Source organism: Podarcis raffonei, chromosome 3 (assembly GCF_027172205.1).
Source record: "Podarcis raffonei isolate rPodRaf1 chromosome 3, rPodRaf1.pri, whole genome shotgun sequence".
Taxonomy (NCBI): Eukaryota; Metazoa; Chordata; class Lepidosauria; order Squamata; family Lacertidae; genus Podarcis; species Podarcis raffonei.
In genome coordinates this window covers 31943458-31963561 of record NC_070604.1, presented here as the reverse complement: position 1 = coordinate 31963561, position 20104 = coordinate 31943458, and the positions used below count along the sequence as shown (strand labels likewise).

General features: G+C 38.9%; 1 protein-coding gene across 6 annotated transcripts in view; it reads left to right on the top strand.

Moving 5' to 3' along the window:
- The window catches only part of ROCK2 (Rho associated coiled-coil containing protein kinase 2), a 72434-nt gene that overhangs the window by 12323 nt on the left and 40007 nt on the right, over positions 1-20104 (top strand). For 5 of the 6 annotated variants that reach the window (XM_053380991.1, XM_053380990.1, XM_053380993.1 and 2 more), the window contains exons 2-5: positions 8141-8222; positions 9668-9768; positions 15503-15640; positions 17688-17948. In XM_053380991.1, the coding sequence (XP_053236966.1) occupies positions 8141-8222; positions 9668-9768; positions 15503-15640; positions 17688-17948 (582 nt within the window). The remainder of the gene's footprint in view (positions 1-8140; positions 8223-9667; positions 9769-15502; positions 15641-17687; positions 17949-20104) is intronic. The other variant, XM_053380996.1, reaches the window with a different exon arrangement.

The following is a 20104-nucleotide window of genomic DNA, read 5'->3' as shown; positions in this document are numbered from 1 at the left end:
GGAGAGGTGGGGGAATTCATCGTTGCCTTGACTTTGAAAACAGTTGGTAGTTTAGTTCTTTAAAGGCGCTCCATATATGATTCCATTTCTGAAAGTGGATATTAAAAGCATTATTCAGAAAAATATTTATTCTGCTGTCACATTGCTGATAGATGCTACATTTTATCTTAAGAATGTGCTATAAAGACTCCAGAGTGGATCCTAATTTGTTTTGGTCCTAGAGAGATTGGAGCAAAGAGCCTTTGTTGTGAGATGAATTGCAAAGCTGGTTTAACAGATAAACCCTCATAGTCCCCCTCTCTGTGCTTCCACACCATATTTTTGTAAATTTTAAAGCCTCTTAAGACATGGATCTTGAGTTCAAGTTCTCTCCATAGATGGAGGTGTTGTCTAGACTTTAAAAATAATATCTTAAGCCGCTTCTTAAAATATTCATTCCAGGGGTCATATTTTTGCACAGAGGTAAGCAGTATGATATCAAGCCTGACTGCTGCCATTTGAATTCAGCAGTTAACTGAAAATGAATACTAATAATACAGTGGTGTGGGTAGGTGGTTTTTGGGCTGAGGAATTGGCATTTGATCTGTTTTGGATGTGGCTGCTCTTCCTTCCCCTGAAAAAGCAGGTGGGCATGTAGAATAGTCTTAGATCCAGCTTTGTTTCTAGAGGCCCACCTGCCCTTGTTGGCACAAAGCACCAGCTGATTTACTAGTTGTGGTCATTTCTGGACAGGGACAGTTCGACTACAGTGATTAAAGCTCTGGTGCGTTTTATGTGGGACTGTTCCTGAAGGTGATTTGGAAGCAACCAGAATCTTAACTGGTATAGCTGGATTTATGTATATCTTGCCAATTTTAAAATAACTTCCAGAAGGAAGTTACGCTGCTGGTATTTAACTTTGAAGCTGTAAATGGCTTGGGACCCAAATACCTGAGGGATCTCCTCTTGTCATACCTATGTGCTCAGAGCACCCCTTCCTTTGCAACAAGTTTAAAATCCATCAAGTTAAAAGCCAAGAAAATAAATCTGGGGCTTTATGATCTGGTGAGGCCCTCTCCAGTTGTCTCTTTTTTCAGAGGTGTATTATTGAATAAGAAAGGGCAAAAAAGGGGGGATTCCTGGCAATGGAAATTTGGTTATGGAATGCCCTCCCTAAAGTGGATCACCTCACCTCAAAATTACAGTCTTTATTGGCACTAGGCAAAAGTGGTCTTTTTCATTTTAGCTTGTAATTTTAGTTGTCTTAAAGATTTTTATCTATTCTGTCTTTGTATTTGCACTGTGAAAGAATTGATTGTACACTGCCCTGAAGTACTAAACAGGATGAAGGGTGGTAAAATGTTTTGAATATATAAAACATTGAGCAATCCTAATATTCCTATCACTACCGCCTTCAGCACACTCAAGGCTAGAGCTCCACCCTCTTCCATTATGTTGACGATTATGTGCTTTTATTTCCGCTGTTCGTTGCTGAATGTTTTAGGAATTTGTATTTAATTTTTGCACTGTGTTTTAGTTTTATGTGCTGCCTCAAGTTTTAAGCATGTACAGAAAGGAGGGATACAAATTAACAAATAAATAAAAGAGTGATATCACTTACTATGTCTAAAATAAAGGAAACATTTACTAATGAAAGCAATAATCACCATGCTATCTCTTCCCTGGGAAAAGACCTTCTGTTCAGAAAAGTTTTCAGTGATTATTTGCAAATATGTCAGTTGACCTCCCCTAGACTTTTTTTTGAAGACTAGGTTCTGAGAGCTGATGCAGATGTTCAATAGGGCACATGCTATTCTTGATAGCATTGTAAAACACCAGAGATTCACATGCAGGGTTACATGTTTGAATTTTTTTAATTTTAAGATCTCATTGTATGTGAGATTCTTGCATCAGACGTTTTTACTTGGCATGCTAACGGTTCATTCCTGAGCAAGTATATACCAGCAAGCTTGCTTTTGAATATTTTTTTTTTGCAAAGTGACCCTTCCCCAAGCTATCAATGGCTAGTAATCGTGATTGCTATATGTTACCTCCATTATCAGAGGCAGCATTTCCCTAAATTCCAGTTGCTGGGGAATAACAGCAGGAGAGTGAGTTTCACAAAAGGCATCTGATTTGCCGCTGCAGAAAAGAGGATTCTGAACTAAATCGACCTTTGCTGGTCAGATCCAGCATAGCTTTTCTTTGGTTCTGTGATTTCACCTCTTACTGCAGCTCTCTGTTTTTCATCCCACGTAGTCCAGTGGCTTCATCAATGAATCTTTTGCCCAGCGTTCGGCTTGAACCCACTTCCCTGAGATTAAGAGTCTCATGCTCTACCAATTGATCTAGCTATGATGACAATAGACCCATTGCAAGAGCAAACTTCTTCTCACACACTGCAGGATCTAATTTGTAGATTCCCAAGATGCTGTAATAATAACTTCAAATTAGCATGTAACCGCATGCATACACACTCTCCTTTTCTTATTTGCTCATAAGGAAAAGTGCTAAAAAGTAAACTCCATTGCTTTGCCATAAGCAGCAATATGTTCAGCATAGGGCTCCTTTTTGGGGTCCTTGTCCAGTCCCGGATATCCATTCTGCGTTTGTCTTCCTGCTCTAGGAATATTATAGAACTTTAGCTTTTTACAATCCAGAACCCACCTTTAGCTCAAACATGCATTTTGAGGATCTACTTCTTAATCTTTTACTACATGTTTGTATGATGTTACTGTTGCTGTTGCAACCAGCCTTATGTCAGACAGCAGTCCAGTAATGGGTCCTGAACTTAATCTACCAACTGAAGACCCATGTTGTAGAACTCTAGCCAGAAAGTTGGTGTTTATAAACTCCTTTAATAAGAGACATGGAGAAAATCTTTAAAAACAATTAAAAAGGGGGGAGAGAGAGAGAGAGAGAGAGAGAGAGAGAGAGAGAGACATGGAGCATATGTGCATGTATCAAGGGGTGTGTCAAGTGTTGTCTCATTTAGTTCTCTATATACACTTCCATAAAGCCTCAGGTCTGTTTGTGCAACTTTTTTATGACACTGTCTGCTTTAATGTGCAAGCTCATGACAACCTATTCATTATTATTCATAATGGCCTCTCTAGCATAAGGTCCTGGCAGGCATTATTGTGAGTTTTGTGCTTTGTGGTATAATGTCCCATTCTTTGTATAAGGTTACCTTGTGTCCAGACCTGGATTTTCTTCATTAGGTGGTTTTTAATGCTTACCTTACCAGTGGTGTTTTCTCGGCCACCAAATCTCCAGGAGATCAGAATGCATGACTTGCATACTTTGAAAGAGTGATGGGGCAAGCAGCTGTCTACCCAGATAGGACAGCAATCTTGTGGAAGGATAGCATCATATTTGTGTGCTGTTCTTGTGTGTTGCTATTCAGACTTTCACAACAGAAAATTACTTGCCCCATGGGGATTCTCCTTTCTCGCATCTCCCTTCACTCCCCTGCACAACCCCATCATCTGCTCTTGAGGATACTTCAGTCTTCTGGTAACCATGAAAACTCAGAATCTGGGGCACCTGCCCAGGGGCACCACTGGAAGCCTTCATGGGTACTATGACACCCAGGGACGCCAGTTTGGGGACCTCTTTAGAATTGATTGGAGCATTTATATGGTAGAATATAGCAATATTTGTTCTTCAAAATAACTCCATAAGAATATATAACAAGTACATTGCTTATTATTGGCAAATTTGGTGGGACTCCTTTAGATATTACTATTGCCTTATATATTTTGATAGCTGGAGATATGGGAGGTTTATGTGTTAAATATATTCTGCTCCTTTATGCTTCATCAGAATCAAAGTCTTCAACCATGAACAACTGTGATAGAGATGGATATATGCACACAAAGCAGCGTGGGTTGTATTTTCAGATCATGAGTCAATTCAAAGAAAGATTAATATTTCTAGAAATCCTATTTAAGTATCCAGTGAAAGGATTTCCAGTTAGGTCAAACATGCAGGATTGAATATGTACTTAGCTGGAAGTAATGCAGCTATATATGCTGTGACCTCTCAAGCATCAAGGTATGCTGCAAGGTACCAGCTCTTATATTTTTAGCTAATGATGAGTACATTAACTTTATATATAGTAGTAAACTCTATTTTAATTCCGCAAGCATAGATATGTTTCTGGCTGACAATGCAGATGCCTTCATCCTCGTGCCCAGAATGCTTAAAGTATACAATGATGCCGCTTCCACAACCTTTCAGATGAACTGTAGCCATGTTCTCATACACAAGCTCTCTCTGTGTTCCTTCATTTCTTGAATTATTTACTTTCCTAAAAATAAAGTGACAACTGAGTGAGAAAAGCATAGTGGAGATATTGTTGGACTTCTCTGACTCCTTTTCTCTCTCTCTTCAACTCTAAATCCCATTGGATTCCTGGCCCACAGTTCCCAGTAGTCATATTCTATCTCCCTTTGCTTCCTTGGGTTCCTGCTTTTCAGCCCATTACCTTTTTCCTTTGCCTTAGTGTCTCCTTAACTGAAACAAGAGGAATTTGTAATAATATCCCTGTCCTTCCTCCCACCTCCCAATGACTGCCTTGTAGGTCCCTGCTTGGAGTGATATTTTAAAATTAGGACTACGTCAAGCCATTTATAAAATTGGTGATTAGTCATAGTATTTAAGTTGGCAGCACTGTCATTTTCTATTCTATTTAGGGGTGTGCATTAGATATTTTAGCGTCTACTGTATTATTATATAGCTCATTTTCTCCCTCCTAACTCTTCTTGTAGTTCATCACCGACAACTATGAAAGCCTGTGAGTAACTTGTCTCACTATTCAATACGGGTCTGGGGAACTTGTGGCTCCTCAGATATTGTAGGACTGCATTTCCCATCTTGGTAAGGTGTGAGGAAAATGATGCAGTCCTCTCAGAGGTATCATGCGCTCTGCTATTCCTCTCCAAATACATAACCTCTTCAAAGCATATTCAGTCTTCTTTATGTTTATTTTGTATTCCTTATTTATAGTAATAGTAATGGAAGGTTACAAGTTATGAAGCAAGTTATGAAGCAGCAATTCTATTTTTTTAAAGAAGTACCTTTCCCGGTATTGACCTGCTGATGGGAATGGGAATAAGCTTCAAATGTTGAGGGAAACCTTGAAGCTAAAATTAACAAAGTGCTTTTAGATGTGTTCTCAGAAAATGAAAGGGAATGAATGAACCTGTGGGAATTCAGTTCAGCTCAAAAGCAGGGGTGTAAAATCACTTTAGCACATCTCCTATAGAGAGGATATGATGATACAGAGTATACATGGGATTTTCTCCCAAACATCTCTACTCCTTCACCTAACGGTAGGCAGAAAACCATCAATATTGGGTTGGTTTCACATATCCCCCTTATTCCAGGGTCTTAACCACTTGGTCCATCTTGCTTTATTGAAGGAGGGAGTGCAAACATGGTCTATACAGGACTTTCTTTACTGTCTAGTAAGATAGAGCTCCAGAGTACCAGGAAATACATCCTTGTGGAGATGTGCCTTGACAGTGGGGGGAGTAGAGTGATGTTTGTGTTATCTCTTGAGACTTAATAAATATCTGGGAGCCCAAACCCTCCATAAACAGCATAATGAATTTCTATTATCTGTGTTGTTGAATTTACCGAATTCTAAACTTCAGGATACTGGTGGTGGTTTTCTTTTGGGATTTATTCCTTTCCTCAATTTCTGACTTGTAAGCTAACTCAAAACTAAAACCAGCTGAAGAATCCATAAGTGAATATTGGCATCTGCTCAGAACATATTACATTAGATAATTGAGTCTTCGTGACTACAGTGCCACAACAGAAATAGAAGATTTTGTGATACGCTCCTTGACTGTGAGAAGAAAAAAGCAGCAGATGAACTGTGTGGGAAGTGACAAATGAAGAAAAATGAAAAGTTGGAAACTATTTCTGCTTACATGCAAAGTTTGAGTCTTCATTAGTAACTTAGTTCTTTTATAAGAATCTGATTTTTAAAAAAGAACTTGACTAGAGTTCAATTTGCTATAAACAAAAATATTAAAATATGGTTTTAAACTTCTAGCTTTTCTGTCTCTTAAGAGATCAGGTTCTGAAATGATTATTCTCTAAATGATATATTTGGATATTAACATTTTTAATTGACAATGATTGAGATTTCAGATCTCTTGTCTCTTGTCACATCCCATTTAACCCAAAATTCACATTTTTCATAAACTTACTAATTAATAGCATATTTGTAAAATTCACAACATGCCAGAGATCAGTAATGCTTCCATATTATTATTCTTTACTTACATCCTGAGAGAGCTTGCTAGAAAGCTGGTTCAGGACTTCTGGCTGATTTCTAGCTGAGCTTTCTGAGTAACGATGGACTTTTGCTGAGGATGCCTTGATGGCTAAGCTAGGTCATCCACCTGTTTTGTTATGTCAATAGTGAAGACAATTAAATTGGTGTAACTGGCTTCCATTAATGTATCAGCCTGGAAAATGTCCCTTCCAAATCCAGAGAGAAGTACAACCGTAGTAAGGAGTAGAAACTCTAGTTCAGAAATTATTGAAAAAAGAAAACTATTATGAATGCATATTTGTACATATAGTTGTGCTGTACTTGCTTTTGCCTTGGGTGTGTTTTGTTAGATAATGCTATTTTTAGTTTGGTTGACTTCAAACTTTGACAAAAAGGGAAGATCGGAAGTGAACAGTGAAATCACTATAATAACATACTTCCTGTTTGAAGTGGTTTTTTTTTTATCTATGAGGCCTAGACAGAGGATATGTCATTTCCTGGATTACTTATCTTTAGTATAGATGGCCTGCTGTACTACATAATCTCTTGACCCCCCCAAACATTCATCAGGGTTTATATCTATAGTACAGAAGCAGGGAGTAATTTTAAAAACCTTTGCTTGCTAATTGGCCGCTTAAATCTGTGACCTTTAAATAAATACGTTTAGGATTGAGATGTGGATGTGTTTATTTGGAGATTCCTCAGCAACAGTTATATGGCTGAAGCCATGCTCCTCAAATGTTTTGAAATGAGGCCAGTATATATATTTACTCAAAACTTTGGGACCTACATCTGAAATAATTTAATTTTTCAAGCCCTAACTTCCCCCTTACAACAGAAGACAAGAATATCACATCAATAGTTAACATTGGATTTTTAAAAAATTAATGTTAACACATGTGTGCAATATTTATGGCAGTATGTATTTAAATAGAATTTAAGTATGACATAATAGAGAGAACAAGCAAATGTGTGGGACCCCAGAGAGGAGCTTATAGTCACTTTACTGTTCCTCTGTCTTTTTTATTCCCATGTCGTGTTCCCAGTAACTTTTATTCAGAACCATGTTGCTCCTTTTATGTGAAGGCTCCGTTTAGTCACCTCATGTTAACTGTGTGGTGTTACATTATGAATTGCATTGTGAAACCTGAATCAACCGTATATCAGACTGTGTTGGCAGCTTCACATCTAGGCTTCTACACTGGGTTGCAGGCAGGGCTGCCTTTTATTGACAGCTGCACCTAATACAGAATTCTGCAATTTCTCTATGGTCAGAAGTAGGGTGTAAAGTGTTTATTACTCCAATTCAGCTCATCTATAGGGACTTTTTGATACCTACCTTGTAAAGATAAATATTTATCGTATTCAAATATAAAGATCAGCCATCTCTCCCAATTCAGAGGTCATCAGTTAGCAATACTGAAAAACAAAAGAACATGCCATCCCTGTTTCAATTTTGCCAGAGTGGTTCTTTCACTTAGATGGTGTTTCAGCGTATGCTTAATCTGGTGTAGTCCTGTTAGGAATATTACAAATTGATCCAAAGATTATTTAATTTTATGTTCACTTTTCCATTCTCTGTCTGGCTTTGCAGTTTTGTTTTTAAATGACTTGTAAAATTAGGAGTTAGTATTACATATCCTGATCTGCTTTTGAAAAGTGTGAGATGTCTTTGCCCCAAGGAGGTTATATTTGCAATGTAGATGCTGCAAGAATTTATGTATAATTTATTCAGGTCTATTTGTAGTATGTACTTGACATTCCATGATGCTATATCTGTTCAAGTAAGTGTGGAGTGGAAAAGGATAACTACTCTAAAATATAATTACAATTAACCTTATATATGTGTATGTGTGTGTTTTTTTATAGGATAGTTTGAATTCCTTAGTTCTTGATTTGGATTACCCAGCATTGAGGAAAAACAAGAACATAGACAACTTCTTAAACAGATGTAAGTTTCTCTTATATACAATACTTGTCATTGTTTTTTAATGTTAGGTGAAACTGTTTTTTATTCACCTGTCTGCCCAAGCTATATTAAAATTTTGAAACAGGAGTTGTGCTGTTAACCATATTTGACAATACAATCTGCCAACTTCAATTTACCAAATTATAGTTTAGTATAACCCACACAAACATGAATGAGGTGCACTGAGTCTTAGATTCACTGTACTCTCCCTCTCCTCTTCCTGCACATCTAGGAGCAGGACCTTTGAAGCTTTTGAAAGCCTTGAGAAAGGTGTGCCCTTCAGTTGAGAGGGTGGGAGCGTGCCATCAAATGCCCCCACCTCATGTTTCTCATTCAGAAAGTGCTCAGAAGTGTTGAAAACTTTCTCTCTGCTTTGTTCCTCTCCCCAGCCCAACTCTGCCGCCATTGCCACTTCTGAAAACGACAGCACTGGTGGCAGCAACAGCAGGGGAGATTCCAGCCAAACTGCTCTCTGAAATGGTGCCTGCCCCACCCCCCTTAACATCACTCCAGCGATGCTTAAAGAGGGGGCAGATGCTGGTTCAGAGAGCGGTTGTGCTTTGCAAGTCTTCCACCCCACCACTCTCTTGCTGGCTGCACTGCCCACTCTGCCAAACTCTTGCCAGTCATTGTGGCCTCTGCCAGCCTCTCCAGTGCTGACCTCTGTTACCTGGCCACCTGCTCTCTCCCTCATTGGCCTCTACTGCCCAGTCGGCCACCCAATAAATTTCTAGTACCACTAGTTTATTGCCACCCAATAAATTTCTAGTACCACCAATCTGTGGCCACACAACCTGCAGTGTCATGACATTCTTAACAGTTTTATATTTTAGATAGATATCATCTAGGTTGTATCCAACACTGAGCAATTGGATTGCCACTTGCTCAACTGGACTTCCCTTCCCTTTCCTCCCCCTTGTGCCCTCCATCTGCTCTAGAGTGCTTTCCAACCCTCTGGAGCAAATTTTGAGGGCATGCAAGAGGCTGCAGGTGGCAGAGGAGAAGGAAGAACTCTGTTGGGCATACAGAAGTATGTTGTGCAAATGAGACTGCAGCACTGGATACAACCCATGCAGATACTTCCTATTTCATGTAGACAGAGGGGAGGAGAGAGAGGATGATATCCACTTGGTTATCTGGTGGACAGTGTCTGTTTGTGGATGGGGGGTGGCTGATTTCCATTGTCCCTGGCAGCCCCCAGTGCCCTCTGAAAATTGTTCTGGAGGTTAATAACTATGATTAACTTAGGTTCATCAATTTCAGTGGGTCTGCTCTAAGTAAAAGTTAGCTGACTAGAATCCTGTAATTATTCTGTACAAAAGGCTTAAAATGGACAGAACCTTTTGTCAGCTTTTTCAAAACACATGACTGATTGTATTTGTATAAACTGTTGGTGTGCACTGTAATGCCTTCTTTAAAATTGTTAGATGAGAAAGTTGTGGAAAATATCCGTGGTCTTCAAATGAAAGCAGAAGATTACGATGTTGTTAAAGTGATTGGAAGAGGTGCATTTGGTGAAGTACAGCTGGTAAGAATTTACAGTCCTTATAAGACCTTTGAATTTGCGTTCAAGTTTAACTTGTTTGAAATACCTGGTATAGTTAGGCTCAATCTCCTTTATATTTATTGAACACACCATTTAAGAACATGTTTTGTTCAACTACAGGTGTCATATAGTATACAATATGATTTTTTGTGTGCAGATTCTGGCTTCCTGATATTCTTTCCCCCCCCTCACTCTAGCTTCCGTTTGCATGGTGAGTGGATTTCCAGTGATCAAATGACAGGGCTTTTGCATCCTGTTTATTGGTAGCTCAAAGTCCTATCCCCCCTGCCCAACTGTATGGACATGATGGGAGTTGAATAATTAACTGCTTTATTTTATTTTATTTGAGTTATTTATTTCAATATCATATACGTTACCAGGAATCAATATTAAAAAGATATTCAGCAAAAATTTCCACAATTTACTCACTAATAATTTCACTGGACAGCGATAGTAAAAGTGCTTCTATTTCACTCAGTTTCCTTCTATCCAAGGGCAACCAAGGTGTATCCAATAGAAAGTTTAGGGGTGTATGCTGTCCACTTGAACAACTATTGCTTGTTCATATGTCTCAATGGCCCTTCAGGTTATGTGCATTTAACTTGTGCACATTCAACTTTATGTGTGTGGCAATAAATACCGTATTTTTTGCACCATAACACTCACTTTTTTCCTCCTAGAAAGTAAGGGGAAATGTCTGTGCGTGTTATGGAGGAAATGCCTACGGGTGGCATGCCTACGGATTTTCTTCCTCTAAAAACTACGTGCGTGTTATGGTTGGGTGCGTGTTATAGAGCGAAAAATACGGTAAATACAAATTAGAAAGGCGGTGGGGTTCCAGGGAAAATGACGTTGGCAGTCCCATCCGCCATTGAACCTAGTGAATTTTGAGTATGTGTTTTTGGTTCTAGGCATGATCCATGGAAAATAACCATAAAGTAAGTTATGGGCTTACAGTATAAAAACATTGCAATTATGCATCCCTTTCTTTAGCCTAAGGAGTCAGGTCCCCCAATCTCTCTCGCTCTTACAAATTGGTTCATTATCATTGCATCATGGAAGTGTTGCTGTCCTTCATATTCTCTTACATTTTATCCAGTTTGGGTTGGTGGGTTGCCTGGACAACTGTATTTTTCTTAAATGTTGGTCTTCTTTGATATGAAACCATGATATTTGGATACATATATATAATTCCCCAGGATTCGTCAAGAAAGGAAGTGGAGAATGTTCTTTTCAAAAGCATGAAGTGGGATACCCACCCACCCACACCCAAGACCAGACAATCTAATCCAATCCCAGATATTAGTTAAATGATATGTCATTGTCTCTTGATAGTAGAGGGTAAACCCCCACCCATTCTTGGGCATTTACTTAGTTGTAATAGCTTGTTTGTTTTAACTTCGTGGAGAATAATAATAAACTAAGAGCTTCCCACAGTCTCAGTCAGTCTAACTAATCATCTGAAAGTTGTAGCCTTAATAATATAAACAGTATTAAGTGACCCTGTGTATACAAGGTGTGTCACCATTAATCTTGAGTCCTACTTAAAATTTTGACTTATATTAAGACCTAACAAATGTACATCTGCAAGATGTCTTTCCCCAGATCACCCTCTCAATCCAGCAGTGCTTCCAAATCAGCAAATGCATGCTGGCATCTTCACAAGTTGGCTACATGAGTACCTTTTCCTTGTATACAGGGTTGTTGCAGCCAAGAGCATGTTAGGCAAAGTAGCATTTTTAAAAGGAGGCTAGGAAATGAACTCTTGCATATGGGCACTAGCTGGTGTGGGACAATTATTGAACAGTCTCCAATGATGTACAAGCATGGGAATGTCCCATTTAACTCAGTGAGGCTTACTTCTCAGTAGGCGTGCACAGGATTGCCCTGTACAGTGGTGCCTCAGGTTACATACGCTTCAGGTTACAGACTCCGCTAACCCAGAAATAGTGCTTCAGGTTAAGAACTTTGCTTCAGGATGAGAACAGAAATTGTGCTCCGGTGGCGCAGCGGCAGCAGGAGGCCTCATTAGCTAAAGTGGTGCTTCAGGTTAAGTACAGTTTCAGGTTAAGAATGAACCTCCGGAACGCATTAAGTACTTAACCGGAGGTACCACTGTACATGGCAAAAGCTGCTCACTGATACTCATGCAATTTTGTGATTCTCCCCACATTTTGTTTCACCAGTTGTTCCATTAGTATAGTAGGAAAATCTAAAAAAAAAGCCCTTTTAACTGGTTCAAAAAAATAGCATTTTTATTTTACTGTTGTCTGGGTATGCCTCTCTGTTGAATATTCAAAGTTAACATCCGACTAGTCATGTGAGGGGAAAGTCAAACATTTTCTTGAAAACTATGCAGTGAAGGTCCTTTGTATAATCTCAAAAGTGTTTACTAAGAAACAAGTTAATTGAAATTGAAACAGTTTAAAGAAGTGAACATGTGTGTTACTCTTGCATATTCCTCCTCCTCGTTAAGAACTGCCAATATATTTGTTGCAAGTACTTCCACTGCCCTGCTAGCAGACCACTGACCACGCAAGACTGTGCCTCTGTTCTTCTTTTTACTTGATAACCTTTCCAAAATAACCCAAAGTCTTCAAAAACTTGGTGATTGCTGCTTAATGTAAATTGAGCAAGTTTGCCCAGTTACTCACACATCAGCTTCTGAGGTGCAGATGTTTTCTTCTTCTTCTGTGCAGTGTACATGGTTATAATACCTTGTTGCTTATACAGTTGTACAATGCTGTAGCTGAGCAATGCCTCTCTGCAGGTAAACAAATGAGGAAATACACCTTCAGTAGAAGGTTAAACAAACAAATTGCAAAGGTATTGGTCCTTTCCTGGTTAGGTTACAATATGCTTTAATCCATATATGTCTAATGTTGAAAAACTTAAAACAATCTCTTATCTATAGTATATTTCTCAGTGTATGTCTTTTGTAAGATATTTAACAGTTTGTCTTTTCCAATATACAAGGCTGTTTAAGCTGCAACTGAGGAACAATTCTTAGTTGCCACCCATCTAGAATACAGTGGTACCTCAGGTTACATACGCTTCAGGTTACATACGCTTCAGGTTACAAACTCCGCTAACCCAGAAATAGTGCTTCAGGTTAAGAACTTTGCTTCAGGATGAGAACAGAAATCGTGCTCTGGTGGCGTGGCAGCAGCAGGAGGCCCCATTAGCTAAAGTGGTGCTTCATGTTAAGAACAGTTTCAGGTTAAGAACAGACCTCCGGAACGAATTAAGTACTTAACCCGAGGTACCACTGTATTTATTCTGAATGTGTCCGCAATAACAATTGTCTACGATAATTAGAATTTACTAGTCACTAGTAATGGGACAAGCAAAGCCCATTGCTCAGTGCTACAATTCCCAAGTGCCTGGTAACTAGTTGGCTGTCAGGTGCTTGGGACTTTGACAGTTGGGTGTGACATAATAATGAGATCAGGTAATTGACAGGTGGGTTGTCCTTCTCACCTGTCAAGAGTTGGCCAGTAGGGTGGGGAAAGATAACTATTTCATCCACTGGAACAACAAGCTTCCCCACTCTTGTACTAGTGTCATCAAACACCAATTTGGTTTAATTGGGGGTTGGGAAATAAATGAAAAACATTGAAAACTGATTATCCCCTATGAGAATAGTTATTTTCATATCCTGCCTTCTTCCAAACAGGTGCAAAGTGGCATTTTTAGCACAATCACCCACTTAGGTAGATTTAGCTGAAAGACAGTGGCTTGCCTAATGCCAACCAGTTAAGCAATTAATCTAATTTCTTGACACTTTGCAACGATATTAATATAGTTGTCACTGTGAATATTCCAGGAGTGATAGTGGAGATGTGGAGATGATCTGTAGGGATTTGTGGCTCTTATAGCATCTTCATAGCATTGTGCAACTTTGAAGTTCTGTCAGTCTGTATTACTTGTTCGTATGTGTGGGGTAGGAATCAGTAAGCAATTAACCATTATTTCCATTTGAGGTGACTTTGTAATTAATTTTATAGGAGTGATCTGGCATGGAACAGGATGGGTTGTTGGAAGGGGAGAACAAGCTTTTAAAAAAGCTGGTGGAAGAACTTTAAAGAGTTCTTCTATCCCATTTGAGCAAGAGCTTCTAACTTGTTTAAGTACAATACTTAATGGTACAGCAGAATAGGCACTCTAGAACCAGTTAACATCTCAAATGTGCTTTGTAAAAAATTTGCCCTTTCACTTAAAAATGAAGTGTTGTTTTAACATGTTGCATGAATTGAAAATTCCATGCATAAAGCACTTGTGGATATTAACAGCACAATCCTGTTTGTTTTCAATGGGACTTCCTCCCAGTATAAGTTTGCTTTTTAGGAGAGTTTAATAAATCATAATTATCATCACCAGATAGCAGCATTTCAGTTGTTCAAAGCACTTAACAAACATTATTCACACTCTTGGCTGCTTGCCTTGTAATACCTTAAAAAATGCTATCACAGTCAACTAGGCTGCTTTCATGAAATGAATTAATGTCATTTCCTTTTTGCATAGAGTGTTATTGATGAATCAATCAACTACTTAATCAAGCGACTGAATATTGGATGATGCATGTGAATGGAAACTACTTCAGGGTTTTTATTTAATCAGTTCATCTCAAGGGACCAGTTCTGGTTTTCCAGAAAGGTTTAATTCAGACTTCAACAGTGCAAAAGAGAGCTTCACCTAGTATCTATGTTGGTTCTACATGATTAGATTGCAATCCCATACAATTCTCAGCAAATGTCACTGCGAACTTTCTTTGTAATGTATTTCATGTATATCATGCATGAGAAAAGGTGTGGAAAAGTCCAAAAGGGTCTTAAAAACAAGGAGGCTGTAAAAGGCAAGAAAAAAAAATCCCTTTAAAAGGAACATTTTTGCTGAAATTAATAAACGAATAAAAAGTCTTTAACAAACATAAAGCCTACAGCAAGCCAAGCAAAGAGGAGTATGAAGAACTAATTGATAAACTAATAACCCTTACATCATTTTTCACTAGCAGAAAGGTTGGAGAGAGAGAGAGCCATTAATTTTTGGGCAGTGAGTTTGAGGTCTTTTTCAAAACTTCCTCTTACTACTTGCCTTTGTCAAAAGGAGGTGACAAGTCACCAGGGCAAGGGGAAGGACCATAGCGCAGTGGGAATGACCCCTGTCTCAAGTCACCAGGGCAGATAGCATTCATCCCAATGTCTTAATGCAACTTACAACTTAAAACCAGTGCCTTAGCAAAGGATTGTAAGGCAGAGACCTCTATTTTTAAAAAGCAGCCATGGTAAATCAGAAAATTGCAGTCCTATATAATATGAGCTGCCATGGTTACAGTGCAAAGAGATGAGTTTTAGCATTTTAAAATAAATATAATGGATTTGATCTTTGCAGAAAGCTTCTGACTCCCTTCATCCTGTGTGGCTCACTGTGGCTCTTTCGTGCTTGAGCACATTATGGTAACCAGGGTGCAAATGCAGCCAGAATATATTGCTGATAGTTGTTTTTAAATTTTTGTATGCTGCTTAGTGCAACTCATATATGAAATAAATGGTCAAAGAAGTAGAAATAGCTATACTCTGATTTTTATTATTGATTGAAGTGGATTCAGATTTCTATATCATGGATAGCAAGTCACACAGACAAAAATACAAAGGATTTCATTTAAATCCTGTGAGGTCTTGATAAAGTAAGTAACTTCTTTTTCTTTGATCAACAGGTTCGCCATAAAGTAACTCAGAAGGCTTATGCAATGAAACTTCTTAGTAAATTTGAAATGCTCAAAAGATCAGATTCAGCCTTTTTCTGGGAGGAGAGAGATATAATGGCCTTTGCCAACAGTCCATGGGTAGTTCAGGTAAGGTTTTTTGTGATTAAAATTCTGTGGTAGTTTGAGGTGACGTTTAAATAAGCATTGAGGTTTTAAATTGGTAGTGTTGTGTCCTATATGTTGATTTCACATTTTGGATTTGTAGTTTAGAATCTTAAGAACTTTATTCTTTTCTCCATCTTAAAGATTAACTGCTAATGCGAGGCTCTTTCAGATTTAATTACAGTGGTACCTCGGGTTACAGACGCTTCAAGTTACGCGTTTTCAGGTTGCGTACCGTGCTGAACCCAGAAGTACCGGAACGGGTTACTTCCGGGTTTTGGCGCTCGTGCATGTGCAGAAGCACCAAATTGCGACCCACATGTGCACAGACGCTGTGGGTTGCGACTGCTGCAGGTTGTGAATGTGCCTCCCGCACGGATCACATTTGCAACCTGTACTTGATTTTGATTTTAAACATACCTGCTACTATCAGTGTTCAATGTGATGTTCAAACAAATTATGTTGCGTTGAAAATGGTTCACCCTCCCATCAGAAAGTTTAATTCTGTCATATGTGCAGCACAGTGTAAAATTGCTTATGTGTGTTTTCGTTGTGTAGAAGCTGACAGGAATATATTAAATTGGCTTGTAGTTACAGATGTGAAGTTGTTAGCAGGTATAAATTTAATCTGGAAGGGGCAATTTTTGTTACAACAGTGTATGTACCATTGACCTTCAGTGGGTGTGCAGGAAGAGTACCATTTAACAGTTTTCTCTGGGGAAGTAAAGCACCCATTGGTATCAACAGGCTACTACACAGAAAAGTTGTGGTTTCAGGAATATAATTCAGTTACTGGCATTAGCAACTTTTTGCTGGGCAAAAGAAGGCTCTGCCCAGGTGCTTGAGCCTCAGTGATCTTGCTACTGCCATGGAAATGTGTTCTGCTTTCTCTTCACTTGAGGCTAACTAAATGGTATACAGTCGTACCTTGGCTCCCGAATGCCGCAAATCCGGAAGTGAGTGTTCCAGTTTGTGAATGTTCTTTGGAACCTGAACGGCCGGTGCTGCTTCCGCTGCTTCCGATTGGCTGCAGGAGCTTCGGAAGCTGCGCCTTGGTTTCCGAACGTTTTGGAAGTCGAACGGACTTCCAGAACGGATTCCATTTGACTTCCAAGGTACCACTGTATATTATTAGGAAGTGTAATTTTAAAAAATAAGCCTTTGTAATGAGTCATAGTACAACCGGCAGACTATCATAGGAAGCTTCTCTTGTTTATTGTCAAAACAAAGCATGTAAACTACAATCAAGTCTCAGTGATGTTACAGTTTTACTTATTGTAAGGATTGAAGTGTCTTTGTGATTTTAATCAGCACTTGCCATATAAGTTGCATGGAGAGCTTGCAAAGCTTCCTACACTCTCCAATACTTTGCACATCTTTTACTGTAGGGTTTTATCAGCAGGTAGTGTACCCAAAGGCCGCAACTCCCTAAATTACCTCCGATTGTTTTTGGAGTTAGAGAAACATATTTGTCCAATCATACATTTTGTATTATTACACTATTGGAGGCAGTCAGAAGGTAAACTTGAGGGAGTACTATTGCTTGCATTCTCCCTCCTGCTGTATGGATTTGCTGTTGTATCTACCAACGTAGTGGAGGCAGTGGGAAATGGAAGTGGAGGAGGAGGATGGGAATTGGGCTTGTGGAGAAGAAAATCTTGTATGTGAACCAAAGAGTTGCAAGTATGGTGCTGGCCCTTTCCTAATGTGCCTGTGAATAGATGTCAGTTCTGATGCTGCCTTGTCAGAGGAAGGAGACTTACTTGTTTCTCAACAGTACTGTACTTGACTTTCTCTTGAAATGTTGTGGTGAGCCCTAAGAGATGTGTTTCATCGGTGACATGATGGGTAAACTGAATTATTCTGGAACTCCTTAAAGATCTGCTACAATTATTGTATCATACCAAAACTATTCTTAAAAGGCAGGGGGAAAAGCTGCTCTAGTTGCCATAAATTCACTGGAATTCAACAGATTGTGGCAAGTTGCCCGGTTTTGTGAAGTCTTTATATCTGTCCATCTTTCTGGGTGCAGCTTTTTAGTGCCTTTCAAGATGACCGATACCTTTACATGGTCATGGAATACATGCCAGGTGGAGATCTTGTCAACCTCATGAGCAATTACGATGTGCCTGAGAAGTGGGCCAAATTTTACACTGCTGAAGTCGTCCTTGCTCTTGATGCAATTCATTCCATGGGCTTGATACATAGAGACGTGAAACCTGACAACATGCTTTTGGATAAATATGGACACCTGAAGCTTGCAGATTTTGGTACTTGTATGAAAATGGATGAAGTAAGTATGTGGTTCATTATGTGTGCTTCTAAAATAATATGCACTATATCGAGGTAATTTTAACTGTGCCATAGACACAGACACAGCATGGTGCTGTGGCTAAGATAATTTGTGCCGACTCTCCTGTTTAGTTCTTAACCTTTGCTGTCAACTCACAAGGTAACCTCAGCCAAGCTACTATCTCTCAGCAGTATCTACCTTGAAGATTGAGAAAGAAGGCATGTTGGTGTGCACGTTCAGGTTATGGTTTTATTTTTCAGGTTTTGAACTCCAGGTCTAAACCTCCATTTCTTTTTAAGAAAGGCAAGAAAATTATAAATGACTCTTTGTGAGCAAAGACCTCTTGCTTTACCATTTGCTGATAGTTTTCATAATACCTTAGGGAACATTAATTACAAAATAGAAGGCTGTCTGATGACAGGCCCAGAGACTGGCTTAGGGAAATGTAAGGGATTATGTGGATGTGGCACCTATCTTTCCAACAGGTTTTCTTACATAGGTCATGGCTTTTCAGAAGTGGCTTGTCAGGTGGGAAGAGAGACTGTTGTGAGGTGTGGAAGAAGCCTCCCAAGCTCCACTGTGCTGTCCTTTCAATCATGGCACATATTCATTAATGGATCAACTTCTGTTTAGCACTGTCAACAAATTAAAATGTTTCAGTTGATTATTTGAACAACCAATTGTATTCACATACACTGTTAATTTTAACAGATTTTATCTCTGGTATCTCTTTTGTAATCTCATTGAGCACTTTTTAGAAACAATGGTGTTAAGTGGTATATAAATTTCTGAATAACTGTGCATTAGAAACTCTCACCATGTGCAGCTCTTTACCATCACAGTTATGATACAAACTGCACACAGGGAATTCTTCCTTCTATGGGTGAGTTGTATAGAAAGGAGAATAGGATGCTTTTTCATAATAGGCACTCCTTTTCCCCCACCCACCCCGTTTTAGAAGCAGCAATCTCTTGTTTTGCTTGCCTGCCCTCTTTGCAAACAATTGCTGCTTCAGCTTTTCTTTTTCTCTTTCCCTGGCTGCTTTGCTAATCTTTGTGAGTTGGTGGTTTTTAAATGTATGAACAAGACGTCTCCTTAATAGAACATAGTTAGGGGTAGCCACATGGAGAGGCTGCAAGGAAGCATATTTATTTGGCTACATCACAGGGGGTGCACATAAATAAAGAAAACAAACTTATAATAAAAATTATACCAAATTAAAATTACAACAGCAGCAACATCCTAACACCACAGTAAAGCAGGGGAGATTAATCAAAACCCACCCCATCTACATCCAAAAAGTTGGCAGAAGAGCTGGTCCTTTAGCTGTCACCTAAAAGAATGGAATGAAATGACAGGATGCACCTCAGTGGGAGGAGAGTTGCAAATATGTGGAGCCACCATTCAGTAGGTTCTTCCCAAGGCACTCCTTGTGTATCAACCAGTGCTGGAACCATTAGGAGGGACTAATTTTCTGATCTAAGTAGATGAACAGGTCAGTGCAGGAAAAAGCACTCTTTCAAGTTCTACAGCACCACATAGAATGGAGTAGAAAGTAGTGATCTTGTGCCTCTCTACAGTTTGCTCTACTTCATGGGTTACAGGTTCAGGAATGCTTACAATTAAAGCACTGCTAACTACTTTGAAATAAATTTTCATTCATTAACTATTAGTGCTTTAATAGTGACCATGAATGGATTAAAACTGTTGCTGGTGAAAGAAAAGGAAAACGTTTCAGCAGAGTGATCTGTTTATCTAGTGAAATGGAAAATATTTTATTATTCTTGCTGTATGGAGTCAGGTTACAATTGAATTTTAAGTGCTTGATTTGGAAATGAGCTTTTTTATAGTGGAACCTAACTTCTAAATAAGTGTGCCTATTAGGGTGGGTGTGAACTCAATAGCAAACATGTACAAAACTGAGCAACCGAGATAGCACCTGAGTTCAGTGTCTATCTCTTGTGTTAATGTTTGCTTCCTAATGAGCACAATAACTTGCATGTATTTACTGCTCATAATAATCAAACCCATAGCATCCTCTAGTGGTCTTCAGATGACTTACTTTAAAATTTAAGATCAAATAAATCAAGCATACTTATTTGAAATAAAACATTTTCACCATTTAATTTGTAAGCACTTACACTTTTATTCCAGTG